This window comes from Oncorhynchus nerka, linkage group LG18 (assembly GCF_034236695.1).
Source record: "Oncorhynchus nerka isolate Pitt River linkage group LG18, Oner_Uvic_2.0, whole genome shotgun sequence".
Lineage (NCBI taxonomy): Eukaryota > Metazoa > Chordata > Actinopteri > Salmoniformes > Salmonidae > Oncorhynchus > Oncorhynchus nerka.
Window position 1 is genome coordinate 69,090,892 of NC_088413.1, and position 13,756 is coordinate 69,104,647.

At 41.9% G+C, this 13,756-nt stretch overlaps 1 protein-coding gene across 2 annotated transcripts; it reads right to left on the reverse strand.

Moving 5' to 3' along the window:
- Nucleotides 1–1,033: 1,033 nt before the first annotated feature.
- LOC135561915 (NACHT, LRR and PYD domains-containing protein 1-like) lies at nt 1,034–13,482 on the reverse strand. 2 transcript variants are annotated; one of them, XM_065004303.1, is made up of 8 exons: nt 13,280–13,482; nt 5,599–5,746; nt 3,493–5,121; nt 3,128–3,193; nt 2,838–3,052; nt 2,528–2,747; nt 2,342–2,405; nt 1,034–1,900 (listed from the first exon to the last, which is right to left on the reverse strand). In XM_065004303.1, the coding sequence occupies exons 1-3, from the start codon at nt 13,391–13,393 to the stop codon at nt 4,991–4,993; spliced, it is 393 nt and encodes a 130-aa protein (XP_064860375.1). In that variant the 5' UTR covers nt 13,394–13,482; the 3' UTR covers nt 1,034–1,900; nt 2,342–2,405; nt 2,528–2,747; nt 2,838–3,052; nt 3,128–3,193; nt 3,493–4,990. The 2 variants fall into 2 exon arrangements, with proteins under 2 accessions (XP_064860375.1, XP_064860374.1); XM_065004302.1 differs by lacking the exons at nt 5,599–5,746; nt 13,280–13,482 and having other exon boundaries at nt 3,493–4,990.
- Between the last annotated feature and the right edge of the window lie 274 nt (nt 13,483–13,756).

Below are 13,756 nucleotides of genomic sequence, written 5' to 3' on the forward strand. Positions count from 1 at the left end.
ATTTCAGTCTTCTGTGATGTCTGTAAAGTGTAATATTGGAATACAAACTCAAAATGTAATAGATTTCAACTCTATATCTGACTCAGTACAGTTGTCTTCTTGTTTTTAAGTCCATAACCATGTGTGGGAGGTGTATACTTTTGTTTCAAAGTAACCAGGTAGGCTAGATTTGTTTAAGACTACCAAGAAACACTCTGTTTGGCCCTGATTTAGCCTGCTGCAGTAAAATGTTATTAATGAGTGTCTCTATCCTTGGGTTAGAGTCTGTTATTAACAGAGCTGCACATGTAATACCTGTAGTAGGTTAACCCTGACAGACAGCTAGGCTTCGTCCCATCCCTGGCTGATAGAAATCCCTGCACTTCACAAAGGTAGAGGTTAGTCCAACTGCCACCAATTCCAAGTGAAGTGCAATCTTCATTCAGTGGTCTTCAACCCCTGGTACATGGACTGGTATTGGTCCCTGGAATGTTGCTGACTGGTCCCTCAAAAAGATGGTTAACTTGTGTAGATTAAGCCAGTTCCAAGTGCCAATTCTAAATCGGTGGTCCCCAAACTAGGTGTCCTATAACAATAGGGGAATTCCACGTAATAGTGCTTGACCACTTAAAAAATGATTTAATTAATTAATCCAATGACCGGATGAGATAACAAGTGAACTGCAGTTGAGTAGTCTATAGACCAATGTATATATACTACAGATTGAAAGGAACAAGCCTAATAGAGGAGTAGTGACATACGATGGACACCAGGGGTCATAGTTGCATAATCTGTGTAAAAGGATATGCAACAAGAAGAAAAAGATGTGTTAGGTTTGGACAGATGTACAGTAAATCTACATGCATTCATCTCCTGTACATGTCCATGTTCTCTTCACCTATTGTCATAAGCTTCTCCTCAGGAAATGTTTTATCTTATCCTCTTTATTGTAGTTTTGAGAGAAAAATGTAACAAAATTAATTAAGAGATGATCAATCGACGACAATCTAATCATTGAAAATATCGTTGATACAAATTCAAATAAAGCACCATATCATGTTAACAAAAATAAATTCATTTTTGTATTTGACTAAAATACTATACCCAATCAAAATGATTAGCTATTATTAGCATAGACTCTTTTTCTATTGTATTATTGACTGTATGTTTGTTTATTCCATGTGTGAGTCTGTGTTGTTGTTTATGTCGCACTGCTTTGCTTTATCTTTGCCAGGTCGCAGTTGTAAATGAGAACTTGTTCTCAACTGGACTACCTGGTTAAATAAAGGTGAAAAATACAAAATGAAATGAATGAAAGTTAAATTGCGTCGTAACAAATCATGGAGGGGATGTTCATGTCAAACAGAATATGATGTGACTACGGGATAGACCTTATTCACATCTTAATGTTCTAACATAGACAGCTAGTGCAGGTAAATAATACATTGACATATCAGTTCATATCAGCACACATGACAATGACAATGTGATTGCATTGTTCTTCTCACTATCCCAAATCATGTGTAGGTGTGAATCATTTGTTTTATCTACAGGTCACACTTTACAAAGGTTTTTGCATTGGTTTCAACATCTTATCACGTTAGAACATTTTAACGTTGTAAAATGAACGTTGTTAAATGATTAATGGACGCAGTGTTAATAAGGTGAATTGGCAATAGATTTCACTCAATATGCAAACTACAGACCAATTGTATCATTGAACACAGACATCATTGGCCATGCTCATCAATGCCTCATACTCCAACATGTTTCAGTGGAAAACAAAGGGGTCCAGTTCAACCAGAAGGCTTTTCATTATTGGACAGGATTGTCAATGACTTCATGTGCCTCCACTGCCCTCTCAAGAATCACCTTCCCTTTCTCCATTTCAAGTTTACTGCAGACTTTCTGTTGCAGAAGTCTGTCCAATAGAAGAAAAAAAAGACATTCAGCTGTGTATAATACAGTTATCTACGCAAACTAAATCAAGCACAGCTCAAGTATTTCACATATGTGTTTGACCTAGGTCTGAATAAACACTGCCAAACCAGTATTTACGTTAGGGGTGCAGCAGCGAACCCTTCTACAATTCCACCACCAGCTAATTCACATTACAGATACTGTAAGGCCACAGTAAGGTCGGAATGGTGGTTGGTTAGATTTAGAGACCCTCTGCTCAAATACAGGCGTTGAGGTCCAAACCCCCGCTGGATCGCATCCTTCCCATTGAATCAGGGATTCATTCAGATATTAGATACCTCAACCATATTCAGTTGGGCATTCAGTTGCACATTTATTTATTTTTAATGGAGTTTACCTACTACCGCCTGAGTGAAATAATAGAAGAATTGTATGGTTTTACCTTGCAGAAGGACACGTCCTGCCCACACCTCATCTCCATCAGCCCCTCTCAGGCCATTTCCTGCCTAAAGGAAGGCCAAGTATAAAAAAATATTTAGTTATTTTTGCAGACTTCTTTAGGTAAGCACAACAGTTCTAAAATACATGACAAGACATGTTCTGGTTAGCGCATGGATTTGGACTGTACCTCATTAAGGGGCACATTTGATGGCAGGACGATTACATTCAGAACTGACTGAGGATGGCCGAATGATTGGAGAGGAAGGGTATAAACACTCTGACCAGGCCCCATACGGAGAGGTCTGTGATGTTCACCACTACGTGTGTGTCAGTCACCCTCAGTGGTGGTAAAACCTCCACACTGTCACCAGTAACATGGGCCACAGACAGGGAATCAAGACCCTCTCCTGCAAAATAAATATATCTTACTCATCCACTGTTGTATTGGCTGTTGTATTGCTCATCATGCTGATAGTTGTGAGTGGTGTGTAACTCACCAGAGAGAATCTCACAGTGTGGGAGATGTAGCTGACAGACAGACCCCTGAAGACACTCAATACTGAACAGCGGTCCTGCAGGAGGCTGGCCTGTGGAGTGCAGGAGATTCTCATCCCATTGGACAGTTCTGTACAGCACTTCCCCCTCCCTCTTCATCAGAAACACCAGCCCTGTCAAAATGCACTGGAACAGACCTGCATGGGAGCACTGGAGCCTGGAGGGCACAAGACAATAATCACACATACAACATGAATAGTCACAATATATGCTATCAGAAATACATTCTCACCTGCACAAAGTGTCTGTAAATTCTGTGGACATTTCAGGTGTCAATTTTGTCACAACAGCAAGGGTCCTGAAAGCAGAAAGAACACATGATAAAATCAGCAGTGTTCTTGAAAAATATACTATAACTTATTCATTGATTTAGGATTTAGGTATGTTGCTGGATGTACACAACTGAAGGATGTGGACTTGACATTAGATACCATTTCAAGTCGGAAAACTTCTGACAAACTTACATTTTGAAGTGAACTATCACTTTAAGTATTTAGCATTCTACAATATTTAAACTGTCAATATTGTGATTCTTTAACAGAGTTTAATCCATGTTTAATTACTACCACAGTAATATGGTCACCATGATCTGCTTACCTCTGATGTGGAAGTAGAGCTGTGGACAGATTCAGAGTCTTCTGTCTATGTTCAGTGAGCAAGGTTAGGTTAGTGAGATGGAGATTTAGTGTATCCATTGTTGTACACATAGTATCAAACTGACATTTTGACATGGTAGGGTGGGAGCTGAATATTTACAGTTTGTTACTTCCTCAATAGATATGATTATGACATTATTTTCAGGGGAGAATCATAGCCTGTGCCTATCTCATGCAATCCCAGCAGTAAGTCATTCTAGGCCTTATTGGTGTAAACGTAAACTGGCCTACAGATACTGATCCTAATAACAGGGAGGCGTCTTCAGAGGTTCCCAGAGACTAGTTGTGAGATATGCCTAGTCGCTACGGAACATAACGAAAACATCACGACAAGGGAATTATTCAACTAAGCAGTGGTTTATGAGTCTGCACATGAAGTTGTGGCAAAAACAAAATCAATTTCCAAAGTACAGTATTTGTTATGTGCTATGAACTATGAATTACTGTCTCATTGTCATAATCGTGTGTATAGGTGGCAGGGAAGTCAGGCGCAGGAGAATTAAACTTGGTAAAATGGAGTAATTTTATAAAACAAAACATAACCCCAAAACCATAGATACAAATGAAACAAATTGGGTACGAGGACCCGTCGTGCACCAAATACAAACAACACGAAACTGAACATAAAACAATCTCTGACAAAGACATGATGGGAAACAGAGGGTTAAATACACAACAGGTAATGAATGGGATTGGAACCAGGTGTGTAGGAAGAGATGATGGGAAACAGAGGGTTAAATACACAACAGGTAATGAATGGGATTGGAACCAGGTGTGTAGGAAGACAAGACAAAACCAATGGAAAATGGATCAATGATGGCTAGAAGATCGGTGACGTCGACCGCCACCCGAACAAGGAGAGGCATCGACTGCCGCATTTATTTTTACCATTTAAGGACTATTAATTTTATTCATTTATTATACCTTTATTTAGCCAGGCAAGTCAGTTAAGAACAAATTCTTATTCAAAAATAGAAAAAGTGCAATTCATCTGTGAATTTATAATGATTCAACTTGACACTATATACACGATTCACTGTAACCTGAAATCCATCATGTTGGGCTTATTGAAGAAAGCCCAATACATTGTATATTGAGGTTATGTTGAATGATAGAGAAGTGATCAGCCTAATACGCTAATTCCAAAAAAATCTAAATAGATTTAGCTCAATATGCAAACTACAGATCAATTGTATTGTTGAATGTAGACGTCATTGGCCATGCTCATCAATGCATCATACTCCAATCATGTTTCAGTGGAAGCCAAGCGTTTTGCATAAGAAGGGGTCCAGTTCAATCAGAAGGGTTTTCATTATTAAACATGAAACGTCTCCTTTCCTCAGCACCATGTCAATGACTTCCCGGGCCTTCTCTGCCCTCTCAGGGATCACTTTTACTGTCTCCATTTCATGGTTATTAATCACTTTTTGTTGCAGAAGTCAATCCAGCAGATCGTCAACAACCGACTTTGACACACGATCCACAAAGTCCTTTCGTACAGAATGCAGTTGCTTCTCTGCAGGATCACTGTGACTGTTCTCTGCCTGATCCCTTCCCACTAACACAGCACCTGGGAGTCGCGAAAACAAAGACATGAACCTCTGTATATAATTATGTATGCTGTGCAACACCAGTGTTTACAAGCACGGTGCAGCAGGAGAAAATCCCTTCTAACATCACTAATCCAAACACATCACAGATGAGTCCACAGTAAGGTAGGAATGGTGGTTGGATGGGATTCAAGAAAACAGATATACATATACAGACCTTGAGGTCCCAAACACAGCTGGATTTCATCTTTCATCTTAGAACTAATTTAGATATTGGGCACCTTTACCATGTTTTACTGGAAAACAAAAAATGAGTGTTCCTTATTGGACAAGTTCAAGTTTCCAAGTATGTTTTGTCCTGTTGTGCCCACTGAACACAATGTTAGAGAAATCTCAATGGTAGCCAACCAGTGAGAAAAGACGAACCAGCAGTACTGTGGACATTGTGGCTCAGGTATTTTAAGGTTTTAATTTAAATAATAATTGTATAGTTTTACCTGGCAGAAGGACACGTCCTGCCCACACCTTATCTCCATCAGCCCCTCTTTCCAGAAGTCTCAGCTCTACATGTTCTGTGTCTGGGTTCAGGAACACCTGAAAGGTGGGGTGGTAGTTTGGACCATAGTCCCAGTAAATCTGAATACGCTGAAACACAAAGTGACAGTAGATTAGACTACATTGTAAATTATACTTGTGCTGTTATCAAACCTTTTCCTTGTATATCAGACACACCACAATGATGAACAGCTAAAAAGCAGCGTGTGACTGTCCTATCGCTTGGTGTCGCTGCTGTGTTAAAACGTATTCTACTCAAAGGCACTCAGACATCCGTTGCTCTGGTGTGTTTCCTATATTAGGAGAGGAGCAATAACCACTAACAGAGTTGTATAGAACTGTGGTTCTCAAACCTTTTAGAGTCCCGTACCCCTTCAAACATTCAACCTCCAGCTGCGTACCCCCTCGAGCACCAGGGTCAGCTCACTCTCAAATGTTTTTTTTTTGCCATCATTGTAAGCCTGCCACACGCACACTATACAATACATTTATTAAACGTAAGAATGAGTGTGAGTTTTTGTCACAACCCGACATGTGGGAAGTGACAAAGAGCTCTTATAGGACCAGGGCACAAATAATAATATAATGCTAATCAATAGTTTTGCTCTTTATTTAGCCAGCTTACATATAAAACTTTATTTGCTCATCGAAAATGGTGAATAACTCACCACAGGTTAATGAGAAGGATGTGCTTGATAGGATGCACATAACTCTAATGTTGGATTGTATTGGAGAGTCTCAGTCTTAAATCATTTTCCACACACAGTCTGTGCCTGTATTTAGTTTTCATGCTAGTGAGGGCAGAGAATCCACTCTCACATAGATACGTGGTTGCAAAGGGCATCAGTGTCTTTACAGTGAGATTTACCAAGGCAGCCCAATCCAGAAATCTGGCAGTGGCTTCTGATTAAATAAAATTTTCACAGAACCGCTTGTTGCAATTTCGATGAGGCTCTTTTGTTCAGATATCGGTAAGTGGACTAGAGGCAGGGCATGAAAGGGATAATGAATCCAGCTGTTTGTGTCATTCGTTTCAGGAAAGTACCTGCGTAATTGTGCACCCAACTCACCCAGGTGCTTCGCTATATCACATTTGACATTGTCCGTAAGCTTGAGTTAACTTGCACACAAAAAAATCCTACAACGATGGAAAGACCTGTGTGTTTCCCTTGTTAATGCAGACAGAGAAGAGCTCCAACTTCTTAAATCATAGCCTCAATTTTGTCCTTGAATATAGTTGCAGAGAGTCCCTGTAATCCTATATTCAGATCATTCAGGTGAGAAAAAACATCACCCAGATAGGCCTGTCATTTGAAAAACTCGTCATCATATGCAAGCGGTCAGACAAGTGAAAATTATGGTCAGTAAAGAAACGTGTCAATACTTTGCCCCTTGATAACCAGCACACTCTGTATGTTGTAAAAGCGTTACACGGTTGCTGCCTATATCATTGCATAGTGCAGAAAATACATGAGAGTTCAGGGGCCTTGCTTTAACAAAGTTAACCATTTTCACTGTAGTGTCCAAAAGCTGCCAGGCATTCCTTTGGCAGCAAGAGCCTCTCGGTGGATGCTGCAGTGTACCCAAGTGCTTGCACGTGCCTTACCACTCCACTATGTCTCCCTGTCATGGCTTTGCGCCATGAGTACAGATACCAACACATCTTGACCACCAAAGTCCATTTGATGCCACAAAGCTGTCCAGTATTTAAAAAAGAGGCCTCCCGGGTGGTGCAGTGGTTAAGGGTGCTGTACTGCAATGCCAGCTGTGCCACCAGAGACTCTGAGTTCACGCCCAGGCTCTGTCGCGAGGGTTTGGCCGGTAGGGAAATCCTTGTCTCATTCCTCTGACACATTGGTGCGGCTGTCTTCCGGGTTGGATGCGCGCTGTGTTAAGAAGCAGTGCGGCTTGGTTGGGTTGTGTATCGGAGGACGCATGACTTTCAACCTTTGTCTCTCCTGAGCCCGTATGGGAGGTGTAGCGATGAGACAAGATAGTAGCTACTAAAAACAATTGGATACCATGAAAAATTCAACAAAAAAAAATATATATATATTTTTTTTTTAATCCTCTCCTGCTGTCCTGGTTTCCAGTGGTTTGCAGAAGAGGATGTCTTCCTTAATTGACCCCCCATAAACGTAACGGACATATACCAGGAGCTGTGCCTGGTCCGCCACGTCTGTTGATTCGTCCAGCTGTAACGCATAGAATTCACTGGCTTGTATGCAAAAATGATGCAGAAAAATGATGCGGAAAAATTAATCCATGCTTTTGTCACTTCTAGGTTAGACTACTGCAATGCTCTACTTTCCGGCTACCCGGATAAAGCACTAAATAAACTTCAGTTAGTGCTAAATACGGCTGCTAGAATCCTGACTAGAACCAAAAAATTTGATCATATTACTCCAGTGCTAGCCTCCCTACACTGGCTTCCTGTCAAAGCAAGGGCTGATTTCAAGGTTTTAAAGCTAACCTACAAAGCATTAAATGGGCTTGCTCCTACCTATCTCTCTGATTTGCTACACGTACGCTACGGTCACAAGACGCAGGCCTCCTAATTGTCCCTAGAATTTCTAAGCAAACAGCTGGAGGCAGGGCTTTCTCCTATAGAGCTCCATTTTTATGGAACGGTCTGCCTACCCATGTCAGAGACGCAAACTCGGTCTCAACCTTTAAGTCTTTAATGAAGACTCATCTCTTCAGTGGGTCATATGATTGAGTGTAGTCTGGCCCAGGAGTGGGAAGGTGAACGGAAAGGCTCTGGAGCAACGAACCGCCCTTGCTGTCTCTGCCTGGCCGGTTCCCCTCTTTCCACTGGGATTCTCTGCCTCTAACCCTATTACAGGGGCTGAGTCACTGGCTTACTGGGGCTCTCTCATGCCGTCCCTGGAAGGGGTGCGTCACCTGAGTGGGTTGATTCACTGATGTGGTCATCCTGTCTGGGTTGGCGCCCCCCCTTGGGTTGTGCCATGGCGGAGATCTTTGTGGGCTATACTCAGCCTTGTCTCAGGATGGTAAGTTGGTGGTTGAAGATATCCCTCTAGTGGTGTGGGGGCTGTGCTTTGGCAAAGTGGGTGGGGTTATATCCTTCCTGTTTGGCCCTGTCCGGGGGTGTCCTCGGATGGGGCCACAGTGTCTCCTGACCCCTCCTGTCTCAGCCTCCAGTATTTATGCTGCAGTAGTTTATGTGTCGGGGGGCTAGGGTCAGTTTGTTATATCTGGAGTACTTCTCCTGTCCAATTCGGTGTCCTGTGCGTTCTCTAATTCTCTCCTTCTCTCTCTCTTTCTCTCTCTCGGAGGACCTGAGCCCTAGGACCATGCCCCAGGACTACCTGACATGATGACTCCTTGCTGTCCCCAGTCCACCTGGCCGTGCTGCTGCTCCAGTTTCAACTGTTCTGCTTATTATTATTCGACCATGCTGGTCATTTATGAACATTTGAACATCTTGGCCATGTTCTGTTATAATCTCCACCCGGCACAGCCAGAAGAGGACTGGCCACCCCTCATAGCCTGGTTCCTCTCTAGGTTTCTTCCTAGGTTTTGGCCTTTCTAGGGAGTTTTTCCCTAGCCACGTGCTTCTACACCTGCATTGCTTGCTGTTTGGGGTTTTAGGCTGGGTTTCTGTACAGCACTTTGAGATATCAGCTGATGTACGAAGGGCTATATAAATACATTTGATGTGATTTGATTTGATATGCGAAGCAGTAATTGTTTCATAACATCTCCTGTCTTTTCCCCCAGTATTGTCCCAGCCATAACTGCGGCAGCAGGAAGAAGTAAGTCCTCCACAATAGTATGGGGCTTGCCTGTCCTAGCCACTCGGTAGCTCACCATATAATATGCTTCTAGCCCCTTCTTATTAATGGTATCTGTTGCTTTTTATACATGTCTTACTACTCGAAAGTCATCTTAATTCTCGCAAAAAAAAACTCCTGTGGCTTATTTTTGAAATTGGCATGTTTTGTTTCTAAATGTCTGAGCAAGAGTGAAGGTTTCATCGAGTTGTGAGATAGTACTTTTGAGGAAAGACACTACTCCCAATATAAGTGAACCCCAAATCACATTTACATTACATTTAAGTCATTTAGCAGACGCTCTTATCCAGAGCGACTTACAAATTGGTGCTTTCACCTTATGACATCCAGTGGAACAGCCACTTTACAATAGTGCATCTAGGTCTTTTAAGGGGGGTGAGAAGGATTACTTTATCCTATCCTAGGTATTCCTGAAAGAGGTGGGGTTTCAATGTAGTTCTCATCATATTTGTGCCTCTTCGATGGCCCAAGTCCCTGTCTGTTGTTCAGTGCTTTCCCGGGTAAGGGGGCAGTAGCTCTTCAGCTGCATCAGATTCACAACTGTCAGTGTGCATGCTAGCTGGGCTAACAACAAATGCAGAATTACTGATGCTAGCATAGGATGTGCTCGTGGAAGCAGAACAACTTGTGTTGTCAACAAGTGCAGGTGTAGTACTGCAGGTAGTAGCAGTACTACCAGTAGAGCTGGTATGAGTCTCTATGGACGTAGGCCTTACTTTTTTAAACCATTTATCAATTTTCGAGCAAACGGAATGAGCAGCAGCTACTTTTGGCTACATATGGACCGTTAGTGGAATTCCCGCGAGAGAGTAACGGTTAATGTGATTGGATGTGAATTATTTGACCAGGCTCCCTGTATTTCACATTGTGTTATTTCGCGGAACACTAGAGGGTTTAATAAAACATTTGGCAGTGAAACGAGGCCACTCAGGCGAGAGAAAAAAAACCTCACCCAAATGTATAGCTCCGTTGGAAAATATAAATGGACTGTGAGAATTGTACGTAAAAAAAAAAAAAATGTGAATCACATTTTTATTTGGCGTACCCCCGACGGCATTGCGCGTACCACAGTTTGGGAGTGCCTTGTACAGAACAAGGCGTCTATACAACTTATAGGTTATGTGACACCTCAGCAACGTGAGGTAATTATTAGCATGAATGGACAATGTTTAGTTATCAGTGTACATAGGGTTGGCCGCAGGCATAAACCCCAAGCAACTTACTGTTGAGAGTTAAAATAGTAGAATACACAAGGTGCAAGTTCGAAATGTGGTTGTGCATCAGCAATTTCTCTTCTGTCAGTCACTGACAGTCACTCAATCAGCCATGTCAGCTAACAATTTTTAGACTGTTAAATGAGTCTATCCAGCTATCAAAACTTGTAGTAATCATGGCCGAATACCGACCGTTCACGCAGGGCATATACCCAGGTGCCCTGACCTCTAGGAGGCCCCCATTGATTTTGATCGTCCCTCTCATTCAGATATCATAAACATTGTATAAGTCATGGCAAAATGGGTAGAATTGCAGGAAATTAGCAGTAAAACTGAAAAATTATTCTCTCTGACCCTTTGAAAAATGAGTAGAATTGCATGGAATAAAATGCATCTCCAGCCCATGGCAAAATGTGCAAAATTGCAGGAAATTAATTTAGCTTAAATTTCTCTCCGCTATTACGAGGGGGACCACTAAAATGTTTTGCCCACCAGAACCTGGTTCATCTCTAGGTTTCTTCCTTGGTTCTAGTTTTTCCGAGCCACCGTGCATCTACATTTGGGGTTTGAGGCTAGGTTTCTGTATAGCACTTTGTGACATCGGCTGATGTAAAAAGGGCTTTATAAATACATTTGATTGATTGATTGATTGATTGATAGAATGATTTATTTCAGCTTTTATTTCTTTCATCACATTCCCAGTGGGTTTACACACACTCAATTAGTATTTGATAGCATTTCCTTTAAATAGTTTAACATGGGTCAAAAGTTTTGAGTAGCCTTCCACAAGCTTCCCACAATAAGTTGGGTGAATTTTGGCCCATTCCTCCTGACAGAGCTGGTGTAAATGAGTCACGTTTGTAGGCCTCCTTGCTCGCACATGCCTTTTCAGTTCTGACCACACATTTTCTATAGGATTGAGGTCAGGGCTTTGTGATGGCCACTCCAATATCTTGACTTTGTTGTCCTTAAGCCATTTTGCCACAACTTTGGAAGTATGCTTGGGGTCATTGTCCATTTGGAAGACCCATTTGTGACCAAGCTTTAACTTCCTGACTGATATCTTGAGATGTTGCTTCAATATATCCATACAATTTTCCATCCTCATGATGCCATCTATTTTGTGAAGTGCACCAGTCCCTCCTGCAGCAAAGCACCCCCACAACATGATGCTGCCACCACTATGCTTCACGGTTGGGATGTGTTCTTCGGCTTGCAAGCCTCCCCCTTTTTCCTCCAAACATAACGATGGTCATTATGGCTAAACATTTCTATTTTTGTTTCATCAGACCAGAGGACATTTCTACAAAAAGTAGGATTTTTGTCCCCATGTGCAGTTGCAAACCGTAGTCTGGCTTTTGTATGGCGGTTTTGGAGCAGTGGCTTCTTCCTTGCTGAGCGGCCTTTCAGGTTATGTCGATATAGGACTCATTTTTACTGTGGATATAGATACATTTGTACCGGTTTCCTCCAGCATCTTCACAAGGTCCTTTGCTGTTGTTCTGAGATTGATTTGCACTTTTCGCACCAAAGTACGTTCATCTCTAGGAGACAGAACGCATCTCCTTCCTGAGCGGTATGACAGCTGCGTGGCCCCATGGTGTTTATACTTGCGTACTATTGTTTGTACAGATGAACGTGGTACCTTCATGCATTTGGAAATTGATCCCAGGGATGAACCAGACTTGTGGAGGTCTACAATTTTTTTTCTGAGGTCTTGGCTGATTTCTTTTGAGTTTCCTATGATGTCAAGCAAAGAGGCACTGAGTTTGAAGGTAGGCCTTGAAATATATCCACGGGTACACCTCCAATTGACTCAAATTATGTCAATTAGCCTATCAGAAGCTTCTAAAGCCATGACATCAATTTCTGGAATTTTCCAAACAGTTTAAATGCACAGTCCACTTAGTGTATGTAAACTATTGACCCCCTGGAATTGTGACACAGTGAATTATAAGTGAAATAATCTGTCTGAAAACAATTATTGGAAAAATGACTTTTGTCATGCACAAAGTAGATGTCCTAACCGACTTGCCAAAACTATAGTTTGTTAACAAGAAATTTATGGAGTGGTTGAAAAACGAGTTTTAATGACTCCAACCTAAGTGTATGTAAACTTCCCACTTCAACTGTATAAAAACATTGTATTTTTTTATGATTTCATTATTTTTTGCATACATTTTTAGGTAAGCACTGCAGTTCTAAAATACATGACAAGACATGTTTTGGTTAGCGCATGGATTTGGACTGTACCTCATTAAGGGGCACATTCGATGGCAGAACGATTACATTCAGAACTGACTGAGGATGGCCGAATGATTGGAGGAAAGGCAACACCTGTCCCTTGATCGAGAGGAAGGGTATTAACATTCTGACCAGGCCCCATAAGGAGAGGTCTGTGATGTTCACCACTACGTGTGTGTCAGTCACCCTCAGTGGTGGTAAAACCTCCACACTGTCACCAGTAACATGGGCCACAGACAGGGAATCAAGACCCTCTCCTGCAAAACAAATATATCTTACTCATCCACTGTTGTATTGGCTGTTGTATTGCTCATCATGCTGATAGTTGTGAGTGGTGTGTAACTCACCAGAGAGAATCTCACAGTGTGGGAGATGTAGCTGACAGACAGACCCCTGAAGACACTCAATACTGAACAGCGGTCCAGCAGGAGGCTGGCCTGTGGAGTGCAGGAGATTCTCATCCCATTGGACAGTTCTGTACAGCACTTCCCCCTCCCTCTTCATCAGAAACACCAGCCCTGTCAAACTGCACTGGAACAGACCTGCATGGGAGCACTGGAGCCTGGAGCACATAGGACAATTATTAGTTACAATAATTAACACAAATTCTCTGAATCAAATATATGAATGTTATCAGCAATACATTGTTACCTGCATGACGTTTCTGTAAATCCTTTGGATGTTTCAGGTGTTAATTTTGTCACAACAGCAAGTGTCTGAAATGCAGATTGAAAACTCCAAATCAGCAGTCTTATAGAAACAACTAGACAACCTTCGATCTGCCCTGCAGTCCTCTTAAAGGCGCAATCTGCAGTTGAAATAAC